The sequence below is a fragment of the Misgurnus anguillicaudatus genome, chromosome 17 (assembly GCF_027580225.2).
Source record: "Misgurnus anguillicaudatus chromosome 17, ASM2758022v2, whole genome shotgun sequence".
Classification (NCBI taxonomy): domain Eukaryota; kingdom Metazoa; phylum Chordata; class Actinopteri; order Cypriniformes; family Cobitidae; genus Misgurnus; species Misgurnus anguillicaudatus.
In genome coordinates, this window is record NC_073353.2 from 37,615,231 (window position 1) to 37,642,193 (window position 26,963).

At 36.7% G+C, this 26,963-nt stretch overlaps 2 protein-coding genes across 3 annotated transcripts; one reads left to right on the forward strand and one right to left on the reverse strand.

Moving 5' to 3' along the window:
• Nucleotides 1-1,339: 1,339 nt before the first annotated feature.
• Nucleotides 1,340-12,784, forward strand: LOC129451846 (keratin, type I cytoskeletal 18). 2 transcript variants are annotated; one of them, XM_055215312.2, is made up of 9 exons: nucleotides 1,340-1,371; nucleotides 4,418-4,795; nucleotides 5,529-5,611; nucleotides 5,724-5,880; nucleotides 7,194-7,358; nucleotides 7,790-7,915; nucleotides 8,067-8,305; nucleotides 10,887-10,921; nucleotides 12,308-12,784. In XM_055215312.2, exons 1-9 carry the CDS (start codon nucleotides 1,369-1,371, stop codon nucleotides 12,508-12,510), a joined length of 1,389 nt encoding a protein of 462 aa, XP_055071287.2. In that variant the 5' UTR covers nucleotides 1,340-1,368; the 3' UTR covers nucleotides 12,511-12,784. The 2 variants fall into 2 exon arrangements, with proteins under 2 accessions (XP_055071287.2, XP_073710807.1); XM_073854706.1 differs by lacking the exon at nucleotides 10,887-10,921 and having other exon boundaries at nucleotides 12,308-12,469.
• A 343-nt stretch (nucleotides 12,785-13,127) lies between these two features.
• arpc2 (actin related protein 2/3 complex, subunit 2) lies at nucleotides 13,128-26,745 on the reverse strand. The gene is made up of 10 exons (XM_073854708.1): nucleotides 26,523-26,745; nucleotides 25,228-25,260; nucleotides 24,879-24,991; nucleotides 21,056-21,101; nucleotides 20,788-20,977; nucleotides 20,471-20,561; nucleotides 18,859-18,985; nucleotides 16,690-16,790; nucleotides 16,338-16,438; nucleotides 13,128-13,482 (listed from the first exon to the last, which is right to left on the reverse strand). The coding sequence occupies exons 1-10, from the start codon at nucleotides 26,596-26,598 to the stop codon at nucleotides 13,461-13,463; spliced, it is 900 nt and encodes a 299-aa protein (XP_073710809.1). The 5' UTR covers nucleotides 26,599-26,745; the 3' UTR covers nucleotides 13,128-13,460.
• Nucleotides 26,746-26,963: the final 218 nt, after the last annotated feature.

Below are 26,963 nucleotides of genomic sequence, written 5' to 3' on the forward strand. Positions count from 1 at the left end.
TTACAGTGTAATAAAAAACCTTCTACAGTATAAAACATTATAAAATTTGATTCATTAAAAATGTATACAGTTTAACCCGAGTGCCGATTGGATGACGTATTTTGTAGGCTAACCTGGAAGTTAGTGGACACTGGTTCAACTTCCTTGTGACATTTGTGTTAGAAATTTTCTATTGTGTACCAGTCCTTTTATGGTTGTCAAGTTGTTAAATAAACTATAACACAACATTCACATCGGTGTTATAGTTTAATAAACTATAACACTATAAACTATAACACTACATTCACATGGGGAAGCGTTAACGCTTACGCCCCGTGTGAATGAACCTTATCGGTACGTTAAGGGGCGTAAGCGTCAACGCTTCCCATTCACTTTTAATAGGTGACGTCAAGCGTTGCCGAACTGAATTGTAGATCTGTAGGCGCCGCATCATTGCCGTTGCTTGCAGCAGAAGTTGAACATTTCTCAACTTTACTATTGGCGTCAGCCAATCAGATCGCACTTATGCCAATGACCTAGGCAAAGCCAGCCAATTATGTTCATGGAAGACCGGAGCATGTGTTTGGGCCACTGTGATTGGCTGTTGGCCATGCTTCAGACAAGCCTTCCGTCAAGCGTTAACGCTTCTGTCCCGTGTGAATCTACCTTAACGGTACATTCACACTGGGCGTTAGCGTTAACGCTTCTCATTCACTTTTAATGGGTGACATCATGCGTTGCCGAACTTAATTGTGGATCCGTCTGCACCGCGTCAGTGCCGTTGTTCGCGGCAGAAGTTGAAAATTTCTCAACTTTTCAAGCAGCAATGCTTGCATCAGCCAATCAGACTGCCTTATGCAAATAACCTAGGCAGAGCCAGCCAATTACATTTATGAAAGACCGGAGCATGTGCTGCGGCCACTGTGATTGGCTGTTGGCCATGCTTCAGACAAGCCTTCCGTCAAGTGTTAACACTTCTACGGAAATGTAAATTTTTCTGTCCCTAGCCTTCACAGAAATATTACACTTGAAAAACACTTTAGGGTTACAATTTTTTTATATTTTAAAATGGCACAATATGTTATTTGATCAATTACACCTTCTTGAGCCATCAATGTAGCAATATTTGATGTTTATTAATTAATTAGAATTCCAAGCACCACAGAAGTGCTCGTCCCCACAGTCATGTACAGAGGAAAAAATACAATAATGTGTCCATAACTATCAAATATATGATGTAAGTTACATTAAAAAACAAAATGCTAAATATATATTGTAAAATAATATACCGTTAAACAAAAAAGGTCTTATTTAAAAAAAAAATACCACACTGATGACATCACTTGACTTCCTTCTTTCAATTTCCTGGAGCTCTGTGAAGAGAAGCCCATGGTAAGTCCACTTTCTCTTCTCATTTATCTCATGATTTCATATGAAGCCTTTAGTTTAAGTCACTGGTATGACCTCCTTTATTGTTTGGGAATTGCAAAAAACTAGAATACAAATGGATTAAACTACTTAATTTAGTGAGTATATAATGATTGACAACATGTTGTTTGATACCTTGCAGCAGCCATTTTGTTAAATGCAGTTTTCATGAAAATTGAAAGCAGTGACTGGTGATTTGTTGTGTCACTGCTGTTACTGTGTTTTTATTCTTTCACATTAAATAAAATCTTCCACATGTGACATGATGATAATTTTAAATTAATTGAATTCTGTTACGGTTAAGAATTAAGCTTTAAATGGACACTCCACTTTATTTAAAAATATGCTCATTTTCCAGCTCCCCTAGAGTTAAACATTTGAATCTTACCGTTTTGGAATCCATTCAGCTGATCTCTGGGTCTGGCGATAGCACTTTTAGCATAGCTTAGCACAATCCATTGAATCTGATTGGACCATTGGCGTTGCGCTGGAAAGTAGCCAAGGAGTTTTGATGTGTTTCCTATTTGAAAGTTGATTCTTCTGTAGTTACATCGTGTATTATGGCAGCGGCAGGCGTGGTGATTTTGCGGACTGCCCGAAAATAGTCCCCTTGGTTACTTTCAATAGCAGGGGACTATTTTCGGGCAGTGCGTAATATCACTACGCCTGCTGCAGCCATGTCACAGCAGCAAAGTCCTTGATTATTACGCTAGTTTGAGAGTATAGTTCCTAACCATATCTGCCTAGAAAATCGCAGCTTTTAATTTTCGGTCGGTCTTTGTATACTATATAACTACAGAAAAGTTTTAAATAGGAAATATATCAAAACTCTTTGGTTATTTTTAAGCGCAATGCTAATGGTCTAATCAGATTCAATGGATTGTGCTAAGCTATGCTAAAAGTGCTAGTGCCAGACCCAAAGATCAGCTGAATGGACTTCAAATCGGTAAGATTCAAATAACTCTAGGGGAGCTGGAAAATGAGCATATTTTCAAAAAAGTGGAAAGTCCCTTTAAAGCTGAAAAAAATTTAAAATAATATGTCATAAACACCCTTAATATTGCTAAAGATGTAACGTAACACCAGTGACAAAAAAAATGGTGTATGCAGTAAGTAGGCCTACATGCACACAAAAAAATAAAAAAAATCATTAAGCTGTAATTTATGTGTACTCAAAGTCAAAGAGTAATCTAATAATGTGGTCTAAGTTTAAATGTTAGAAAAAGAAATCAATTTTAAGACATCTTGCCATACCAAAAGTGGACGTTTCTGTAGAATGACCCATAAAAAAAACTTCCTTGTGACATTTCTCGCCAAAATCCCATTCATTTTTCACATCCCTGCTGAAAAAAACAGCATACCAGCAAGACCAGCATATCAAGGTCAAGGTACCATTTATTGTCTCCCTTAGAGACATATGTTGTGTTTTGGTGCTGATTTGCTAGTGAACACCAGCTAAACCAGCATCAGCAGCTAAACCAGCACCAAACCAGCATTAGCGCCAGCTAAACCAGCATCAAACCAGCATTAGCACCAGCATCCCATGTCATACCAGCAAGACCAGCATATGTTGTGTTTTGGTGCTGGTATTTATATAATTCCCATGCTGGTCCATGCTGGTTTGATGCTGTGTTTTTCACTTTCAGCAGAGATAGACTTTTGGATTATTGCAAATAGCTCTGTGTTAACAAAATACACTTGCATGTTTTGTCCAACAAGATAATCTTTACAGATGAACACAACTTTTATGATTTTTGAAGTCTAAATGCGTTTACTAGAAATATAGCTTACCTTAGGCGCCAAACGAATCACACAACAGTCTTTTGACATCAACGTCATCACCACCAAGCTCCCAACAGCTCTTTCAAACTTTATTAAACACATTTAAAAACATGTTTCCTAATAAGAAAATATTCTGTGGATGAATGTTTGTTCGGAATTGTGCCCACGTAATGACGTTTAAAGTCCCAGACAAAAGGCTTGTTCGACTTTATGCGGCGCCGCAAAAACCGACAGCTAGATGACGTCAAAGTACCGCGAGAGCAATTCGAGAAATCTTACTAAGGTGCCTAAGTTCGACGCGCGCGCGCGGTCCTTTGCCGTCAGCCGGCTATCGGTTCTTGCACAAGCCTATTGTCTGCAGTCCCTCCATGTAACACCCTGTTTTAAAGACAATTTTAAGCATTAAAAAGTCACGAGTGGGTGTATTATTGGTGTGTTGTGTCGTAGAATAAAACGTGAAAATATCTTGGGCTTGTTATGAGAAAAGATGTTATTTAAAGGGTTTAATGACCCCATTCAAAAAAGGCATTTCAGATTTTACCACTAGAGGGAGTAAAGTACCACTTGTCAAACATCAGGATGACAGAGGGTGGATTAATTTTAACACCTGCTTGACAAAACCAGATGATGACCTTAAAACCAGTCTTACCAGTTTTTTTACAGCCATATGAATCAGCTTCCCCCATATAACCCATATATGCACAACTGACCTCTGATTTTAGTCTAAATACAGCAACTACATTACGTTGGTAAGTAATAAAACTTAACCATCACGTATTATATATTATTACATGCATGCAACATGTTTTTGCTACTTTTTCAAAGTATACAAAAAATAACTCGCCCATGCAATGTGCCATTAAAGCAAAATGGGTAATTCTAAAATTACACTTAAAAGTATATAAAAAAAAAAATAAAGTGCAAAATGCAAAACAGACTTTTGGACCCTATTAATATCTTTACTTCCTTAGACAGCATACTTCACGTTTAACTTTTAGCATGCAATCATTGTGTGAATCGCCTTGGGCATGTCAATAAAACAGCCTACTCTACTAGCCTCCATGTCCTTGTTTATTTTGTGCTTCTCTCTGGGATTTTGTAAGCAAATGAGAGAGGTACAGGTGTAGACTTACATCCTGCAGACCAATCAGAGTTTAGACAGAGCTGAAGGGCCATATATAAACCCTCCCTGTCTCCACTAAAGCCCCACACACTTGATCTGTTACAGGTAAGAGAACCAACCCTCATCCTCATCATGTCGTTCAGGAGTTCCCCCAGGAGTTTTTCCAGCTCCAGTCTGTCTGGAAGCTTGGGTCAAAGAGGAAATTTTTTGGGGGCTATTTCTTCTGCAGCTATAGGTAACTTGGCCAACTCAATGCGTTCATACGCGACCATAAACGACAGCACTGTCGGCCACATGGATGATAAGGAGACTATGAGGGGTTTGAATGACCGTCTAGCTGGGTACCTGTCCAAGGTGAGACTCCTGGAGGAGTCCAACAACTCCCTGGAGGAGCAAATCAAAGAGGCTCTGATGAGAAGAAGCAATGAGACAGGGAAGGACTGGAGCGGTTACGAGAAAACCATTGCTGATCTGAGAAACCAGGTGAGCAAATAAAAGCTTTTGTTAGACCTTTCATTCGTTGATTTTATCATAATGGACAACCAATGCTTAAACACATTCTATGAGGTCTTTATGTTATATTAGTATATAAACATTTGGTTTAAAAAATTAATTTTCTGCAAAATGTAAATTTAAAGCAATTAAAGGTCAAAAGCCTTTAAAGTCAAGTGCGTCATGAGTTAAACTTTAATAGAAATTTTACAAACATCTTGCATTGTGGGCAGCCACCTGCAAACTTCAACGCAAATGTTTCATTTATTCATGTTTTACAAGTATGACCATGCCAGACAGACAGTGATGTTACAAACAGATAGTAAAACCATTTAAAGGGACAGTTTACCCAAAAATTAAAATTCTGTCATTGTTTATTTACCCTTATTTTACAGATATTTTGATAAATCACACAGTTGACCTCCTTTGATTTTACCTTTGACTTCCAGTAGGAAGAATATACTATTAAAGTCAATGGGTGCCATGCATGGTGACTATAATAAATGAAAATATATTCTTTTGTGTTTGACAAAATAAAGAAAATCATAAAGGTTTTAAACAACATGATAAGCATGCATATTAATTCTTTAAAGAAAATTATTATTAAAATTTTAAAGATTTAAAAAAATTACATGAGAATATAAAGATAAAAAAAATCATCTTAAGATTTAATAAGAATTTTGCAAAAATTATATTTGATGTATTAAGACAATCTACTCTTCAGATCCAGGAAATGACCATGGACAATGCCCGACTTATTCTGCAGATAGATAATGGCCGACTGGCTGCTGATGATTTCAAAGTCAAGTAAGGCAAACACTGTCAAAGAGGCAGCCAGACGAAGCACACTTTGCTGTAATATGATACGATGTGTCCTGTAGTTTTTTTCATGTAAATAAAAACGGTTTCCTCGGGGCAGGTTTGAGTCAGAGCAAGCCATGCGGCAAGGGGTGGAGCAGGATCTCGCACGTCTGCGCAAGATGCTGGACGACACTTACATGAGCCGCATGCAACTGGAGGGCCAGATCGAGTCTATGAGGGAAGAGCTCGCCTTTCTCAAGAAAAGCCATGAGGAGGTATACGCCTTCAATACACAACTCATCTTTGATGAAACTTTAACTCTTCAAGCGTGCGTGTATGTGCTCAAGGGGCTTGTTTGGTCTGTTTCGTTAAGGCAGTCTTGTAGACACAAGTTGCAATAAACAGAGCACAAAATCTCATTCACTTTAACCATAGAGAAAGAGATAACACACCTTTCAAGACAAATCTACAATGAGCCCCAAGGTGTCAAGTGATGACAGACTATACTACAGCAGAAGCCACACAAATAGTTGTCATGTTTAAAAGTCAAACTGCACTACAGTACTAATAATCCCTGAGAACGACCACCCACTTACATTCTTTTCTACAGAAACCCTTTAAAAAGATCACATTTAGGTACCAATATGTACCTTTGAGTTAGTAATATGCGCCCAAAGTTTATTCTTGGTCTTTTTTGTCTGATATCCAAAACAAGTTTGAGCGTATCCATCTTGGTTTCATCCATAGTTTATAACTTTTGGTTTATAAAAATACTTACAGATCCAATGCTGATGAAGACTACTGATGATCTACTCTATAATGGCATTGTTTGAATGGTTGCAAAGATTACATATTATGCTGCAGGTCTATTACTGTGAAAAAGTGCAATATTTGGTCAATATGGTTGTGGCTAGAAGGGATACAGCTACGGACAAAATTTTGTGAAATCTTACCGAATGTACACTGTTTAATCCTAATCCTACCCCGAAACCTAACCCTAAACTCAACATTTCATGGGAATTAGGCCATAGTTGTATCCCATTTAGCCAGAACCAGTCAAAATGGACACTGTAGAAAAGTCAGTAAAAAGAACCAATCATTAATTGTTAAATACTCAGGGGGTGGGGCTACTGCAACTAAATTGTGTTTTAGGAAAAATTAACAGGACATATGTCTTCAAGTGACACCCCAAGACCATTACATCACATACAGTTGGGAAGCACTGCCAAACTTATAGTATCTGAACCTGGAAGTGTAATTTAGTGCAATTGGAGCCTTAAAAAAAGTTATGGTACAATTGATGTCAAATTTAAAGTGTTTTGACTTCAGGAAATGATCTCTCCCATTCAAGTAGATAGGACTTGGTCTTTTATGACTCCCCAGAGGTGCAAATATGGCCTCCCAACTCAGACAGCAGACGACTCTGTTGTCTGGAAATGTGATGACTTTCCGTAAAGTAACATTGAATATTGTCAATAGACCTACCCATCTTTCCTAGTATTTTTTTGCCCTGGGGCAGGAGTTACTTTGTCTAGCTATATTCAGTTACTACACTCAGTGTAAATAAAGTCATCATTTTATCTTACAGGATGTAGCCAACCTGAGAAACCAGATCGGTGAGTCTCAAGTCAATGTGCATATGGACACTAAAAACAGTCCAGACCTCAATGACATCATCGGCAACATCCGTACGCAGTACGAGAAAGCTGCGCAGAAGAGCCAGGAGGAAACTGAAGCTTGGTATCAAAAGAAGGTCAGTAGGAACCACAGGCATCCCCTTGTCACCTCCTCCAGCCATTTTGGCTTTTTAGGAGAGAATTGCGGATGATTATATGGCACTTTTCTAAAGATATTTTTGTGTCTAATGACTTTTCCTAGGCACAAACTATACACTTTTAAAAATGCTTGGTAATTTTCGACACAGCTTGGGTCAAAAAGGGCTAACCCAGCCGTTGAGTTAAATGAACCAAGAACATTTTTATGTTTTACTTACATTTCAAAAAGCATAAGAAGTAGCTACTTAAAGTTTTGCACCACCCCAAAATAGTTATTTTAATAGTTAACATGTTTAGTTTGACCTCCTGGGGTGAGTTTTAAGCTGTTTATACCCCATATGTGCAACCCTGTTGGTGATAAAAGAGGATCATTTCTGTATAGTCTTCACCCTAAACCTTTTTTATTCAGTTTGACAACATTGCAGCTGAAGTGACTCAGAACACAGAGGCGCTGCAGGCGGGACGGACAGAGCTGAATGAACTGCGCAGACAAATGCAGTCTTTAGAAATTGACCTGCAGACTTTGCATAACATGGTACCGTACACAAATGAGATATGTCATTTGCTTTATCAAATAATTTTCCTTTAAACCCACGACTCACCAAACTGTTGGCATCAGTACGTGTGTAGAGCTACAGGAACATGTTATTATTTTTAAAGGGTCGATAAATAAATTCTATTTGCAGATTCGATCTCTGGAAGATACGTTGCGTGAGACAGAAGCACGATACAATCAAGAAGTCAGTGGGCACAATGGTCGAATTATGCAGCTGGAGGGAGAACTGGGGCAGGTGCGAGCTCAGGTGGAGCGTCAGACCGCTGACTATGAGGCCCTGCTTAACATCAAGAGTAAACTGGAGGCAGAGATCGACACCTATCACCACCTCCTGGAAGGTACTGGTGTGGACACAAGAGACGGCAACAGGTAGGTGAAGGAGAGATGCTGGATTTATACCCTATTGCAAATACAAATTCTGTGCCAATAAACGACAAAACTTCCACCCCCAGGATCAACTATATAAGATTCATAAAAATTAACATGATTGAAAGTCAAATAACTTATAATAAGCTATGCTGCGTATCCCATGGACCATCAATATTTAAGATAAAGCCTTTCTTCTTGTTTATTAACTCTTTCCCTGCCAGCGTTTTTTTTTAAGTTGTCAGCATTTTTTATGATTATCAGAAAATGTTCTTCTTTTAAAGGGGACGTTTAACAAGATTTTTTTAAGATGTCAAAAGGTCTTTGGTTTCCCCAGAGTATGTACGTGGAGTTTAAGCTCAAAATATCATATAGATAATTTATTATAACATGTTAAAATTGCCACTTTGTGGGTTTGAGCAAAAATGTGCCGTTTTTTGGGTGTGTCCTTTGGAATGCGGGTGGGCTGATCTCTGCACCGGGTGGCGGTGCGGTGGTTGGATGGTGCAGATTTGGGGGTGTTGTTGTCCCCTTCTGACATCACAGGGGAGTTAAATTTCAGTTACCGATTTTTTCACATGCTAACAGAGAGTGGTTTGCCAAAACTAGGTTGCTGGGTTGATCTTTCACATTTTCTGGGTTGATATAGTACTTAAACATGGAAACAGTAATTTTTGTGATATGTCCCCTTTAAATATATATAAACATACAATATATCAAATGAAAGAACAAACCCTCTGCTTACATATTTTTATACCTCTCAAATATGGGTAGGTTTCTTCAACAAAAATTCAAAATTTTGAGCAAAAAGCTGAGATAACTGCGTTTTTGTGAAGGACTTTTGCTAGAGATCAGATTCAGAGTGATGATCGAAATATACAGTTTGAACTGTTTGCCCTAAGGGAATACTTCCGGGTTTTATAAGTTGGGTAAGACCGCCACCTGGTGGACAATAGCGGAAATATTGATTGCCGGAAAAACTCATTATTGGCAGGGAAGCGTTTTCACTTAATTGACAAGTTAACTCGTCAATGGCAGGGAAAGAGTTAAGTTTTACTGTAATGGAAAAAAGTTTTTTTAGATTATAAAAAGTTAGGAAATAAATGAATAAATCACAAATAAGATCTCAGAAGACATATCATGAAAATCTGACTTTTCCATGTTTAAGTGCTATATTGGGTCCCCAGTGCTTCTATCAACCTAGAAAATGTGAAAAGGATCAACCCAGTTGCTTGGTTTTGGTAAACCATTCTCCACAAGCATATTAAGAAATGGATCATTGTAATTTGGCTCCCCTTGTGATGTCAGCAGGGGATAATCCCGCCCCTTGGTCTGCGCTGTCCAGCCGTGGCGCTGTCATTGGGTGCGGAGATCAGCTCATTTGCATTTTGAAGGACACACCCAAAATGGCACATTTTGCTCACACCTACAAAGTGGCAATTTTGACATGTTATAATGAATGATCTGTGTGGTGTTGCGAGCTTGGACTTCACATATGTACTCTGGGGACACCAAAGATTTATTTGACATCTTAAAAAAGTGGAGCAAATGGAAACTTTTGCTTAAATCTCCTGTCTCACATATTAATTTTGAGAAAAAAATCTCACAAATATCGCCATTAGAGTTTCAGAGGAGATTCCACAAACTCAGCCTCAGATTTGCCAAATCTGTAATCAAAAGTCAAACCCAAAATATTTTCCATATACAATCTACATTATTTTACATCTCTAACTCCTAATGTATTTTAAAAATTTGTTTCTTATTTGTTTCTATTTTTGCTATTTTTAAAAGTAACATCTCAGATTAAGTTCAATGAAACACAACTGAGAAACCTCCTGAGCAACAACACTTACTTCACATATTTCCCCTGTGAGCTGACCACACACACACACACACAAAGCATATCTTTCCTGTCTATAGCAACAGATGCATGACACAAACTCCCACAGGATTGTTCCAGAACATGTCCCAGCATGCATCTGTTCTTCTAATTGCAGGCTCCAAGCCAACAGAGCCGACACCGAGGTAGATGTGTCCCGCAGTGGCGGCTCGTGACTGCTTATCCGAGGGGTGCAAATTCAAAATAAGTGTTCGGAGTGTCATGTGTGTTGCTCGTGTTTTCAAAATATAGGTTTGTTATAAGGGCCTGCTGCACACGCGTCAAAACCGTTTATGATAAAAAAAAGACGCTCACTCTGAGACACATGAGATTATGCGAGTATCTGGCAAACGCGAGCGTCTCTTTTATTATAAACCCATTAAACGCATCTGCAGCAGGCACTTATTTTGACAAGACACGTGATGCACACAGGATCACTCGACGCGCAGAACACATATTTTGAAATTACGAACCACACACGACGGGCTACATACATGTTGTGACGAACTTCGCATCGAGTGCCCTCGGAAAAAATAAGTCACCGGCCCCCACTGGTGTCCCGTTCACAAGAGGTTGATCAATAACCTTTAATAACAGATTTACCCGTCCCCCTCAAATGTTACATTGTTTCCTAACCCTAAAAACTGCTTTCACCCACATTGACTTCATCTGTTCTACTCTCATGTTTTTTCTTCCCATCCACAGCGTGGATTTTTCTTTAGAGCAGGCGTTGTATGCAGGTGAGTGCTGTGTACATTTTAGGTTTCGTCAATCACGCTTGCCTAACCCCGATCCAGCCTGCCCTGATACTAATACTAATCTTACTAAACCTTATTCCTCACCGCACTCAAAGAGGAGTAAATAACCCTGCCTGGACCTCAGACATACATTAATCAGACATCAATCATTTCATATTTTCATACAATAATTTCTGCTAAACTAATATCATGTCTATAATGTAATAATGAAATGGGTCATCCTATAAGGTGCCGATTGACATCTAGATTTTAGCTATCCTGTGGTCACCAAAACATTAAGGGGCAAATATTATGCAAAATGAACTTTTACACTGCAAAAAATGATTTTCAAGAAACATTTCCTTAGTATTTTCATCTTGTTTTCAGTAAAAAATATCAAAAATCTTAAATTAAGATGCTTTTTCTTGATGAGCAACATGCCCCTAAAAAAATAAGTCTAGTTTTTTTTACCAAAAATATAAAATTAAATTGATTTTGTGCATGAAACAGGCACACAAATCTGCCAATGGGGTAAGCTAAAAAAATGTGAATTTTTTTTAACACTGAATTCAAGAAAAATTTGCTTACCCCATTGGCAGATTTTTTTGCTTGTTTTATGCACAAAATCACTTTGGTTTAATATTTTTGGTCTAGAAACAACACTTTTTTCTTGGGTCATTTTGCTCATTAAGAAGAAGCATCTTAATTTAAGAATTTTTAGATATTTTTAGACAAAAATACAGAAAACATTTTTTTTTGCACTGTGCAAGGTGTTTGGACATAAATGTGTGTTGGCAGTGCGTAATCACAACAACCCTACAATCAAAAATTGCCATTAAACCAAAGCTGTCTCATTAGACATGCTGTTTTGATTCTCTTGTTAATGTGACATCACACTGATAAAGCCCCGCCCATGACTGCCTGGTTAATTTTACCCAAAAGCTTTCTAAATGTGTTTGTTAGCATGTTGTACCGCTAATGCTGCTAAATATACTATTTTCATTTTGAACATGCTATAACAAATTATCCGTGTGGTATTTTCAGCTGAAACTTTACAGATGCATTCTAGGCACACAAGACTTATATTACATCTTGTAAAAATTGTCATAATATGTGCCCTTTGAAATTGAGTTTAAATAGAACAGTGTAATTTATTAAGAGTTAAATACACACAAATATTTGAAATCTTACAAAAAAGCACCTTTTTATAGAACGGCCCATATGACATTAAAATATTGCATTCCCTAAGCTTATTAACGCAGCTGTGTTGAGATTTAACATAAATCACAACCTTGTTTGCTTGTAACAGCTTTTTATGTTTTGCAGTATTTTAACTGTCTGTAGTTTATAAAGACAGACTCTAATCTCCAACATGTTTTCTTTCTCCAGCGCCTCCTCCTGAAGTTCTTAAGCAAACTATCATCATCCGCCAAGAGGAGGATGAAGAGGTGGTCACTCAAAGCGAACACGAGCAAAATACATCTCATCCGAACCAGCAGGACGGTGATGTGGAGGAAGAGGAGGTAGTGGAGGAAGATGGGGACGTTCCTGCTGAGCAAAAAGATGATGAGGCTCCTTATGATGCCGAGTGACCGTCTACAACTACCTGCTATATTTCTTGGTTTAGTAACAAAGTGCAAATTCGCCTACATCTGTTTCTTGTTTTACTCCCTTAAGAAAATTAACCATGGTTGTACTGTGGTTAAAAAAAACATGGTTACTGTAGTAAAACCATGGTTTTGGTAATGGTAATCAGTACACCATGGTTACTACACATTTACCACAAAAAACATGGTTAATTTTCGTAAGGGCTTTCCTGCTTTTTTATTTTCTCTTCTGTGCAACATTAAAAAAATAATAAACCAATTTTTTTGATCAGTGTTTTATATCATAACACACAAGTGAAATATAATCATTTTCTGACAGATAGGCATTTAGTAAAGCCATTTTATGATAAACGACTGTGAAAATCTTTTAGATTGATTTTAACCTAAAAAAAAACTTTTATATTATGTATATTATAAATAAAACTATTTCGCCATGTAGACTAATAGTGGGCTGTTTGCGATTGCCAAAAAAATTATGAGCTTTATGACCGTTTATAACTGTTCATTAATATGTAATGTCTCATCAACCAAAGTTTTATAAAAGCATTTTTTACATGTAAAACATAAGAGTTTTAATTGCACAAAATCAAACGAAGACACTGTTATATAGAGGACTGGTTTATTTCATGTTGTCAAATATTGATGCATTTGGCGACACAAACAAGGCAAAAGAGGAAGAGGAAAATACTGCATGACTATGTCAATAAAACGCTGTCAGAGTCCTATGCAATAAAACACAAGAGCGTATCAAAAATCGTTTTCCAACATATAATATTTATGCTATAAATGCCAAGCGAGGAATTTCTTTAGTCCCCCCGTTGAGGTGCAAATAACAGGTGGATGATGAAGAGATCACTGGCCAGAGGTGTATAAAAAGGCCACGGATGTCTCGGCGTGGTCTTGTGAGAGCATGTGGTCTGACCGTGATCACATCCTTAACGTGAGAAGGTCTTTCCCCTAAACAGATCATGTGAGTGTTAGTTTCATTTTAGTAGGTCAAAACAAAACAACAAATACAGCTGACATGAGCAAACCATAACGTTATACACTCTATACTGGAAAAAACAAAAACAGGCAGCATGTGATTACATTCATTGTATAATAGCAACACAATTTTAAATGTTATGTTTAAAATGACATAAAAGCTATTGACACTACATCACCAAAACAGGCAAGAGGTGTAAATTACTAAATATAATATTAAGTAAGGTTGGCGATATGACCAAAATTTAATTTCACGATAAACTTCATTTTATATCATGATAACGAGAGTTTTTTTTATCTTTTAATAAGGTTTTTATGTTTATGCCATAGAATTTTCATAATTCTCACAAAAACCGTATACATGCATATAAAAGAAGATAAAAACAAACAAAATTCAAGCTCACTGAAGATAAACAGTCAGTGATGAAAGAATGATAATGTATATTATATGTCTTATTAAAGGTAGAATAGTGATTAAGTCAAGTGAGAGATTTTCACAAAAACATGAGTGACAGACAGGACCAAATTAGGTAACTTCCCCTTTAAGGCCAAAGTCCGGATCCACTGTTACACATTCAGTTTCTCTTTTAGCTGTTTACTTTCTCTTAAAGGAATAGTCCATTTTCTTAAAAGAAAAATCCAGATAATTCACTCACCACCATGTCATCCAAAATGTCGATGTCTGTCCCCGCCCGGTCGAGAAGAAACTATGCTTTTCGAGGAAAACATTCCAGGATTTCTCTCATTCTAATGGACCCCAATAGAGCCCAACATTTAATACTTAACTCAACACGTAACAGTTTTTTTCAACGGAGTTTCAAAGGACCACAAACGCATAAGGGTCCTATCCAGCGAAACGACCGTCGTTTTTGACAAGAAAAAAAAGATCTATAAAACCACAACTTTTCGTCTAGGTCCGGTCCAGCGCGACCTAACGTAAATGTGTAGTGACGTAGAGAGGTCACGTGTTACATATATAAAACGCACATTTGTGGACCATTGTAAACAATAAACTGACACAAAGACATTAATTAGTATCAGTTGACATACGACAACGTAGGAACAGTCCTCTTTCAACACACTTGTAAACACTGGGGCGGAGTTTCGCGTTCGTCCTCTGTGACCTCTTGACGTCATGACGTATTGCGTGGGGTCACGCTGACGCATTCAGGACCGGATCTAGACGAGAAGTTGTGCTTTAAAAGTGTATATTTTTTATTTTTCTTGTCAAAAACGACAATCGTTTTGCTAGATAAGACCCTTATCCCTCGTTTGGGATCGTTTATAGTCCTTTGAAACTCCGCCGAAAAAAACTGTTAAGTGTTAAGTGTTAATTGTTGGTGTCTATTAAAGTCCATTAAAATGAGAAAAATCCTACAATGTTTTCCCCAAAAAACATAACTTCTTCTCGACCGAACAAAGAAAGACATCAACACCTTGGATAACATGGTGGTGAGCAAACTCTGGACTCTTCTTTTTGGAAAATTGAATATTCCTTTAAGATTAAATGGTCGTGTTTATGAGGATACTTGCAAAGACAAGAGTTTTGGCGTATAAATGTATTTAAGGCAAATAAATGGCAAAAATTTTCACAAGCTTAAAAATCAGGGGATGCGCGACTTGCGCGCACAAATAGCACTGTTGTTTGTGTTTTAATGGATTAAAATCACTTGTTTTAACTACGGTGTTTTAATATATGTACAAACGTTTTCGCCGACCAAGAGCACAACAACGTGACATGGCCGCGTAACCTCAATAGACTTTAGTCCAAAATCTCATATCTTCCCGTTTATCGCCCACCACTAATATTAAGTTTTATTATTAGAGATACACCGATATATCGGCCAATAATCGTATTGGTCGATAAAAGCACTTTTTCACACTATGTGCTATCAGCCGATAGTTTAAAGGGACACTCCACTTTTTTTGAAAATATACTCATTTTCAGTGATATTACACACTGCCCCAAAAATAGTCCCCTGCCATTGAAAGTTACTAAGGGGACTATTTTCGGCAGCTGTGTAATATCATTGCACCTCCTGCAGCCATGTTACAGCAGCAAAGTCTTTGATTATTGCGCCAGAATGAGAGTATAATTCCTAGTCATATCTGCCTAGAAATTTCCACCTTTTAATTTTCTGTCGGTCTTAGTACACGATGTAACTACAGAAGAGTCAAGTTTTAAATAGGAAAAATATCAAAACTCTTTGGTTATTTTTTTGCGTGATGCTAATGGTCTAATCAGATTCGATGGATTATGCTAAGCTATGCTAAAAGTGCTAGCGCAAGACCCTGAGATCACCTGAATGGATTCCAAAACAGTAAAAATCAAATGTTTAACTTTATGGGAGCTGAAAAATGAGTATATTTTCAAAAAAGTGAAGTGTCCCTTTAAAAACAGCCGATAGTCATGGCAGATATCCTGTCAATCAAAACAGAACAGGAAATGCTATAAATGTGAGCTCTGTGTATAGAAAATGTAAAGAATCATCATAGTTTAATGTTAATATTTATAACCACCAAACGATCGGTATCGGCATCTGTATCGGCAGATATCGGTCTGAATAATCAGCTATCTGCGGAAAATTTAAAAGGTTATATTTGACATCTACTGATAACATCGATCTTGGAGAGATGGCGATTGATGTAACGCCTCAGTATAAATATTGTCTTAACATGTGTTTAAAGTCCTTTTTAAGCAAACACACCATCACAGATGAATGTTACCCAAGTGTTTGCCTTAACATTACTATCAACTTCCTTTTTTGGTTGCCGATAAGCCCGGACATAATGCGTAAAATGCTACAGGTTGTGAAAAAAGCACTTACGTAATAGTTTTCATCTCTTTCTTCTCGGCATCAGGTCGAGCTCGGTTCAGTACCTTGAGGAAGTCGGAGGTCTTGGCTCTCATGCGAGTGTGAATGTAGGCCTAACACGAGAGAAAACACACGAGAGAGTGTCAGTGTGGGAAACATCAGATTACAAAATCATAGGGCTTCTGCTTCTTCTTGGCAAACAAAACCCACATCAAATTTGTTTTTCATCTGACCTACAAAGGAACAGATGGTTGAATGATAAGTATGCAAACTACAAAGCTTCCTGTGTGATTTATGACCTCGGTAAATATGGTCAATAGAGTCGTTCACATGTCTAAAAAGGTTTTTCTAAGGAGGGTCTCACCTTAGAGCACTTAATGTGGTAGTGCAGATAGTCCCGGAAGGTGTGGATGAGGTTGATGGTGTTGTCTCTGGTGTTTGCGTTGGTGTGTCGAGGAAACAGCACTAGTAGAGAATAAAATCATTTTAAAGCATTTCAGGAAATCTGTAATATCTGTAATATGAGGTTTAAAAATACAAAAAGGTCCCTATTTTTAGTAATGGCTACTTTGCATTGCTTGCCGCAGGGTACAATAAACAAATAAAAGCAGAATTGTGTACGATGAAAAGTAAACAGCGACTATAGATAATTCCCCAATAGCAAAAAGTACAAGCAGTGTAGTACTGGTTAACACAGTTGGGTGTGTCCATTTTTCTTCATTAAAGAGTGTGTGCATTGATTATAAAGAAGCTGATGTTTGCACTGTTGAATAGAGGAGCACCTGTTACAGGTGAACACAAAGTCTTTGTTCTCGCTGTGTATCTACGAAGTGCCAGAAACTCAAATTAACGTGGAAGAAAAATGACACAAACACTTAGTTTGAAAATGTTGAGTTTAAATAGGTTTAATGATTCACTCATATGCAGTCGTGACCTTCTTTGCGTCCTTTAATACATCCATGCTTTTATCTCAAAATTAACTAAAGCATGTTACAAATGTGTTTACACTGCAAAAAATGATTTTCAAGAAAAAAACTTCCCAGTATTCCCGTCTTGTCCTCAGTAAAAATATCCAAACATTATTGAATTAAGATGCTCTTTCCTGAGGAGCAAAATGACCCAAGAAAACAAGTCCAGTCTCTAGACCAAAAACATGACATAAAGTGATTTTGGGCATAAAACAAGCAAAAAAATAATAATAATCTGCCAATGGGGTTTGAGAATTCAGTGTTTAAGAAAAAAAATTTTTGCTTACCCCATTGGCAGATTTTTTGCTTGTTTTATGCACAAAATCCCTTAAATATGATATCCTTGGTCCAAAAACTAGTCCTATTCTCTTGGGTCACCCCGCTCATCACGAAAAAGCATCCCAATCCAAGAATTTCTAGATATTTTTACTGAAAACAAGTCAAAAATACCAAGAATTTTTTCTCCTGAAAATCATTTTTTGCAGTGTAGAAATATAAAAAATTAAAAAGTTATTAGTTATTATTAGTTAACTTCAAATTCAAGGACCTTTCAAGGACTTTCCAGGTCCAATGCCTTCAAATTCAAGTACTAAATGTGGGGACACATTTCAAGTGAGAGCAAGGTTACATCGTGTTACGTTTTAAGATACATTGTTACAGTTCCCTTTTGAGGGAACTAGCACTGCGTCACTGCGGTGGCACTTTGGGGACGCTTCCAGGGGTAAGTGCGTCTGAATGTGCATATCAAATTCAACCAATGGTGAGGCTTAACGACAAAGACAGGGTGACGCGGGAGCCGGGAAGTATATCGCTATCTGAAGTATGGAAGTATGGCAAGGGAGACGCAGCGTCTCGTTCCCTTCTCATGGAACAACAGTTACATACGTAACCCGAGACGTTTTCATGTGTCAAACATAACTAAGCAAAAAAGCATTTTGGTATGAATCAACATTCGCATACAGAAGATATAAGCATTTAAAGCGAACAGTTTAGCATGTGTGCTTAAAAAGTCTAGAATTTTGATGATATTATTCTACACTACACAAAGAATAATATGGATTTTTTTTTTTAGAAAACTTCTTGCATAAAATAGATTCAAGCACTTTCAATGACCTGTATCTATGTATGTATATTTTTTTTTAAAACTTCTCAGGGCCTTAAATTTTCCCCCAGATTCACAAACTTTCAAGGATTTCAAGGATCCGTGGGAACCCTGAAAATAGTAGGTTCAATTGACTTGCATAAGAAATCTGATTAAATTTGCAAGCAGCATTTTTTTCCCCACAATGCACACGCTTTTTAAACGCAGCAAACATGTAGGAAAAATATTCGGGGGCATTTCACTATACTTGGCAAAAATGGTTCCTTTCATTGCATCCCTAAATGGGTGATATTGCATTTGGCTTCGCGTGTGGTGCGTAAAGTGCTAGCTAATACTCATCAAAAATTATTATTGGGTTAGAACCTGGGTCCAACAAAAGACGCTGACACGAAAACGTGCATTACTTAAAATTATCGGGACGTAGACCTGAGATGGTCTGTGTTTAAAGCAAAGTGGTACAAACCAAAAGTGATGTATCCGATATTGTCTCCCACTGCAGCATCAGTATCTTTCAGCTCTAGAGGAGGCTCCCTGTGGCTGAAAAGCACCTGAGGAGCCGTGTGACTGGCCCTTCTCCCCTCCTTAAACTCCTAAACACAGAAAACCAAATCACATCAAGACAAGACAACCCTTTAGAATGCACTTAAAATATAGTTTAAAGTTTATAATAGTTTTAGTTTTGAGTCTTCTGGGTGATATTGAATGAAATTCATCTCTCAGTAATTTTGGGATGGATGGCAATATATGATCGATATCTCTGTATTTTCTACAGAGTGTAATAAATGTGCAAGTCAAAGCCTCATGTGAGATGTCACAATTACTTTTATTAAACCAGCGTATGGTGATAAAACAAATTGAAAGACAGGCTTTTCCTCCCCGTTTTAAAAATATATAGATGGACATAGAGTTGTCAAATGATTAATCACGATTAATCGGATACAAAATAAAAGCTTATGTTTGCATAATATATGTGTGCCTGTTTTGTGTAATACATGTATAAAGTTAAGAAAAATGTCATTTATAAATTAGCTTTTTAATATATATTATTACATCACGTATATTAAGCAAACACAAACTTTTATTTTGTATGCGATTAATCGCAATTAATCATTTAACAGCCCTAGCGGGACAATATCCAAACTGGTCGGAGAGCTTATGTCTGACATCAAATTTATAAGCGGTATTGTCTCATCCTGTATACAGCTGGGAAAAATATTGATTTATACACTGCAAAAAAAAAAAATGATTTTCAATTTTTAATTAAGATGCTTTATCTTGATGAGCAAAACGACCTAAGAAAATAAGTCTAGTTTTTAGACAAAAATATAAAATTTAAGTGATTTTGTGCATAAAACAAGCAAAAAATCTGCCAATTGGGTAAGCAAAAAATCTTGAAAAATTTTCTTAAATACTATATTCAAGAAAAATTCCAGAAAAATTTGCGTACCCCATTGGCAGATTTTTTTTGCTTGTTTTAGTGGTCTAAAAACCACTTGAAGTGTAACTCAATATACAGCCCAGCCCTACTGACATCATACTGATCATTAACCATTCTGCATGTTCAACATAAAAACTAAATAAATAATCAACTGATGAGAAGTCTGTAAAGTATTTCAATTACTGGATCATGCAAAAAGAATGGCATTATAAATATATAATAACTACATAATGACAAAAACCATTGCATAAACAATTTATAGATGTATTACATGAAACCTGGTCTTGGCACTCACTACTACTTGGACTATATTGCAATAACGTTAAAGGCAAGTACTGCACCCTTGTACTAACAAACATCTCCAAAAATGAGCTCAGAGGTTTTGAGGTCAGTGTAAATGACAGCTCTCAGAAAGCGTTTAATTTTGTAAATACAGAAATAACACCCTTGCTTGATAAATGATGGTGTAACCTTGTCATTTAAAAAAAAAAACATGACAAGCTGCATTGCAAAACACACAGAGCGCCTTGTGCTTCAATACCATAAATATACAGCAGAGCTGACTGTGATGACACCTGAAAATGACACGAGGCTGGTTTACTGCTTATCAGTGTTAATAATCAAATGTTGATCAAACCTGCATGAACACTTTCCCGATGATGACATCATCATCATCCTTGAACACTGTGCTGAACACAACGGTTACTCTGTCTTTCTTAGCCTCGATATACATGAAAAAATAAGAGAGAAGCAAGACAACAGGTTAATACGTATGTGGACCTCAAAGCAATACACACATAATGAGTAGTAGTTTTTAATCAAATCTTATCTTGATAAAAGGGTTTTAATTATGGACCACATGCGCTTGTAACGCTAACTGGGCAGACCATAAAATGCCACCATAACCTTCCGAGTACTTGGGTAAGAATAAAAGCGTCTGTTACTAAAGTTGCTTACATGGACTCATCATCTCTGTAATGAACCACAGCCCTCTTCTCTCCTTCACGACCTTCTTCCTGAAAATTAAAATACTTCTCGAAGACGGAGGCAAAGCAGTTCCTCTTCAGAATGCCTGCCTGGTGGATGATATCCTCTTTGTTGGCTGGAAGATTGTCCAGGTCAAAGAGCAAAGAAATATTGTAGCCTACAGAGAGGAAATAATGTTGAGAAACACAATAGCTACAGCAAATAAAAACAAGAAACAGTCATGAAAATGGCCTACCGTCTTCTGGTGCCACAAGGTAATTGCCATAGACACGTTTCAGCAACTGAAAACAAAAGTAACACATCCAAATCAAAACTGAGAAGATCTAAAAGAGTTAACTTAAACGTAACCAGAGCTAAATGAGACATTGAAACTTATGGTTGGACAACTGTCCTATTACTTTAGGTTAAACTTAAGGCAGCCAAGTGATTAATCGCGATTAATCACATACAAAATACAAATTTGTGTTTAAAGGTGCAGTGTGTACATTTTAGCGGCATTCAGTGGTGAAGTTGCGAATTGCAACCAACGGCTCAGTCCACGGCTCACCCCTCCCTCTTGAAACGTATAGAGAAGCTATAGTAGCTGCCACCAGAAAAACATGTAATTGACGGAGACAACTTATTAAAAAAAGTTCGTCTGTTAAGAGCTTCTGTCGAAACATGGCGGCACAAAATGGCGACTTCCACGTAAGGGGACCCTCTGTGTATGTAGATAAAAACATTTCATTCTAAGGTAATAAAAACATAACAGTTCATTATAAAAAGGTCTTAATACACCCCTGATAATATAGTTTTGTATATTATTTTGTATTTATATCAAAAGATCCTTCTAAAAATTACACATTGCACCTTTAAATTATTCATGCGTGTGTACTGTGTGGAAATATTTTGTATATATAAATACACACACATTCATGTATATATAATTAAGAAACATTTACAAGTGTGTATGTAAAAAATGACTTTCTACTTAGAAGTATACGATAATAATTATATAAGCGTCCACATACACTAACAAATTTTAACATTATCTTTAAGCTTCTACACTGCAAAAAAATGTTTTTCATAGTATTTTTGTCTTGTTTTCAGTAAAAATATCTAAAAATTCTTAAATTAAGATGCTTTTTCTTGATGAGCAAAACAACACAAGAAAATAAGTCTAGTTTTTAGACCAAAAAAATCAAATTTAAGTGATTTTGTGCATAAAACAAGCAAAAAATCTGCCAACGGGGTAAGCAAAAAATCTTGAACATTTTTGTTAAACACTAAATTAAAAAAAAAAATCAAGAAAAATGTGCTTACCCCATTTGCAGACTTTTTTTACTTGTTTTATGCACAAAATCACTTAAATTTTATATTTTTGGTCTAAAAACTAGACTTATTTTCTTGGGTCGCTTTGCTCATCAAGAAAAAGCAATTTAAATTTAAGAAATTTTAAGATATTTCTACTAACAAAACAAAATAACAAAACAAAAATACTAAGTAACAAAGTCATTTTTTGCAGTGTGTATATAAACTTTTATTTTGTGTGCGATTAATCGTTTGACAGCCCTATTTCCTTTATAAGAGAACTTGTATACTTGATGTCCTGTATATGTTCACCATATTGCGAAAAACAAAAACAATTGACTTTTAAACATCCTTTAGTTTATCTTTACTCGACCTGTATTGCAACAAATGAATTTAAAAAATGCAAACACCCTATGTCATCTCTAAACTCGTATAAATCACAGGAACTTGGTGCATACTAATTATACAAGAATGACCATCTTGATCATCAAGTATAGACTGTCACTTTACGGGACACGTAAACTGGCCAAGTATGAAACGACAGGCACTGGCTTGTTTCATTCTTGGCATGCTTTCAGTGCTCTGTAATTTGTCTGTTGTCACCTGTATTTGTCTGTATGTCGTATCGTAGACAGGATTCATATTTTTATCATAGACAATACCCGTGCAGGACATTTCTGATTTGCATTGGTTTGATTTGCATTAGGTGAAATGATGGATGGGTTTGGGACATATTTTGAATATTAATTTGCATTGTCAGGGAGCTGGTCATGACATCAACATCAACATTAAAACCTCACTTTAATATCTTCCTCTATTTGAACTGCCATTGCCTGTACCATCTTTATTACAAGCAAAGAGACGTCTGAATAAAATTAATAAAACTCGGTTATAAAGATTATCAATAAAACTTGATGGACCATGATGTTTAATAGCACCATCACTGAGTAAACGACCTCTATAGATCTATGCATGTATTTGCAAATAGACTTGACGTAGTTCACCCAAGAATGAAAATTCTGTCATTATTTATTTACTCACCCTGAAGTTACAAACATATATAAATATTTTGTTTTTCTGTGCACATCGCATGTACAGAAAATTACTTTACAAATAACTGCAATTAGTGTTTTAAACAGAGATGGCGATAGAGAGGCAAAAGATACAGATTGCAGCTTTAGGGCTCAGTCACACCAAAAGCGCTTTAAACGCTTGCAAACGCAAGGCGCGACGCACTGCCTTTTTTAAAAAAGAGCAGTGCAGCGCGGCTTTTCATATTGCTAAGCAACCACCGAGTCAGCTGTCTTGTCAATCAAATATTGAAGCGTGAGCGCTCTTTTGCTGTTAACTGTCATATTAGCAGAAACTTTAAAAAGAGGACGCTTGCTCTGACCTTGTTTGAGGATAAGAGGAGCACAAACACGCAGGAGAGAGTGAGCGAGTGGAGTCCGGTTCTTCAAAGCAACTGTAAACTTCCCTCAGCACAACGTAAGGCCCGCCTCTCCCCTCATTCGATTGGACAATGGAAGACGCGAATGACGTCAGGCGCTCCTCCGCTCTCAGCGCTCCTTCAAAAACGCGTGCGCAGCAGGCGGCAGAAAACCGCAAGGCGCCCGGCGCGCATAAACAGCGCGCAAACGCGCCCTGCCCATAGAATATCATTCAAAAAAGGCGCCTGCAACTGCCATAAACGCTTTTGGTGTGACTGAGCCCTTAAAGGGGACATTTCACAATACTTTTTTTATAGATGTCAGATAAAACTTACATATGTGGAGTTCTTCTTTAAAATACCATATAGATCATTTATTTTAACATGTTAAAATTGCCACTTTGTAGGTGTAAGCAAAACTGTGCTGTTTTGCGTGTGTCCTTTAAAATGCAAATGAGCTGATCTCTGCACTAAATGGCAGTGCCGTGGTTGGATGGTGCAGATTAAGGGGCAGTATTATCCTCTTCTGACATCACAAGGGGAGCCAAATTTCAAATACCTATTTTTTCACATGCTTGCGGAGAATGGTTTCCCAAAACTAAGTTACTGGGTTGATCTTTTTCACATTTTCTAGGTTGATACAAGCACTGGGGACCCCCTTTAGCACTTAAACATGAAAACATGCAGATTTTCATAATATATCTCCTTTAAATTAGAGATTAGAGAAAAATGCTTTTAAATTTTACAAAATTAGCCAAGTGAGATGCTCTTTAGGAAAGTGTTATAAAAATTATGTGACCTACAATATTGCTTAAAGTTATATCGCCATATAAAGTACTGTGAATATTTGATATCTCACTAAGCACTATTCTAAAGATCACAATCAGGAAGCAGGGTAGTCTAAAATTAGTTAACTAGATTAGTTAAACACTAGTTTAGTTCTTTTTTGAAACATGTAACTTCCTCCGTCCAAAGCGAGTCAGTGGCACTTCCTGTTTCACATTAAAACCACAGAGGACATTTAACACCCTACATGGAGTTCAGAAATCTGAATCATTACGATCACATGATGACCACGAAAATAATTTATGCAAAAATGTGTAATAAAACATGTCTGTAACTTGCATAATTATCTCATGAAGGCAAGACTGTAATTTTCATAACTGTGAGCACGAGTAAGAATTTTACGCATTACGCATGCAACAAAAACAGTTTTGCAACCTACCACTCCAACGCAGTAATGTGTCAAGTTTGTGAAAAATGCATTTTAATGTAAAGTGGCTGTGTTGAGTTGACTGATGTACAGTGATGTTAAAGAGTCAGTCGAACGAACCCATACCTCATCAGCACCATGTTCCTGAAGCTCCTTGTAGAACTTGAGAGAGATGCTGACCATTATTTTTGTTTTGTCTCCATTAGGGTTGGAGATGTGGTAGATCACACCGTCAAAATCTAAACAACGACAAAAGGTCCCATGTCAATAATACACATTGCTGTTCGTCGTAACTTACATTACAACATAGCATTGCACACAGAAAAGTAGACACAAAACACATGTCTAGGTAGGTTGGTTTTTCATTTAAAGCCAAAGAAAATTATAGTCATCATCTCCCTGGACAGCAGTAATGTTATGAGAAGTCAAAACATATAAGTAGAAAGTAAATTAATCATTTATATGGTTAGCTTACCAGCAAACGTAACTTCTACTGCTTCAGGCTTGTTCCTGAAAAAAATGAAAAGATTGCTTTGTAAATTATTGAGGTTTGGAAAAAGAAAAGTAGTTTATGTGTGATTTTAACGCCTTAAAACAAAAAGAAGCTATAGTATGGTTTAAGAAGACTAGGATAAGACATTTATGACACCTATATTCTCCTTTATGTTGCTTGACAGATGTGGTCACTATAAACATTGTATTGTAACAAATGTGGCTGTCTGTGTAATGAAGACTTTATTGTAACTTACAGAATTTGTACAATTTGGCTAAACTGGGTCTTAAATGCAATTGTGTCCAATAGTAACACTTTAAAATGAATACCCAGTGAATTAAAATGAACAAACAATTAATGCTCATTATACGTTCATGTTAACTACTGCATTAACTAATGTTTTGTAAAGTGTTAACCTTTAATTTAATACATTAAAAGTGCATAAAAAACTACAAATTTAGAGTTAATATGCCTTGATGGTAGGACTGCATGGTATTGAATAAATGCAATATACAATATGTGCTGCAATATTACTTTAAGATTGTAAAATAAAAAATGTATTAAATTAAACATACTTCTTTCACATTCTTAGTCTGACCAGTCTCTCTACTATCTGCATTAACCTAAACCTAACTTTTAATGTATCAAAAATCATTTAGTTATAGTAAACTATTTACACATGTGTACTGTTTTCGATTGTTGGCAGAATATCGATATATCGTGCAGTCCAAATTGATGTTATGACGTGATTAAGATGTGACTGAATTAAAGTTTCTGCAGTATTTTTATTGCTGTTCCATCATGCTTGGACGAAACTGAAAGAATCAGTGCTCGCATTTGCTCGTACTTGACTTGCAGCGACATGCATCTGCCTGAATTACACTTTATGTATGATCAGGAAGTGTCTGCAGTCTTTAGGTGCCATAAATATTTAAAAGACCAAGTCAGACTAAAGCGACTGGTGCAATCGGCAGTATTTATTACGAGTTTTATCAACGTGATTAATATCCTGATCAACATATGGGTAAATCCCAGAACAAATGACTGAAACACAAACGATTTTCTATATAACGTTAACGTGTAAAGCTGGACACACCCCATGCAGGATGTCTTACTTCAGACATAATAATATTGACACAACAAAAGCAATCAAGCACCGATTCGGGCATATCATGAAATTGCATCTACACAAAATTATATACATTCTTTTTAAAAGCATGCACGTATTAAATGATGTGTTTGATATGAGTTGTGACTCAGACAGGAAGATGATCATCTCCCGTTGCTTGCGCTGTCGAATTTAAGCGTTAGAGTTTCCTCTATGATCCGATTGTTGATTTCCAATAAAATCATGATGACCTGGAATAATGTTTATAGGCAATATGGAATTTATAAAGAAAGTCTTATTGGAAATATTGGTTTCCACAATTCTGCCAGCCGATTTGGTTTCCTGCTCTTCGACTTCCGCCTGCTTCCGCATTCAATCGTAGGACCCGCGGCTGTTCGCGTCAGTGCCTGTCACTGTGTACAGTGCTCATTTAAAAAAAGACAAAACGTTGTCTTCATGCTGTTAAAATTTTATTTTTATATTTAACACAAGCATATTTTTTAATACAAAAAGTAAATCTGAAGCTACGCATTTTGGTGAGTTAATAAATATTACTGTAGACTAGTATACAGTACGTAACTTTACGTGATGAATTCATCCAGTGAGCAGT

Bases quoted from the DNA above. Each gene is read 5' to 3' on its own strand.
- LOC129451846 (XM_055215312.2), top strand. The intron at 5,881-7,193 runs GTATACGCCTTC...TTTATCTTACAG, and splicing joins TCAAGAAAAGCCATGAGGAG to GATGTAGCCAACCTGAGAAA. The intron at 10,922-12,307 runs GTGAGTGCTGTG...TTCTTTCTCCAG, and splicing joins AGAGCAGGCGTTGTATGCAG to CGCCTCCTCCTGAAGTTCTT.
- arpc2 (XM_073854708.1), bottom strand. From the start codon at position 26,598: ATGATTTTATTGGAAATCAACAATCGGATCATAGAGGAAACTCTAACG. The intron at 20,978-21,055 runs GTAGGCCATTTT...TCCTCTCTGTAG, and splicing joins CCTTGTGGCACCAGAAGACG to GCTACAATATTTCTTTGCTC. The intron at 20,562-20,787 runs AGCAACTTTAGT...TTTTTTCATGTA, and splicing joins AGAGATGATGAGTCCATGTA to TATCGAGGCTAAGAAAGACA.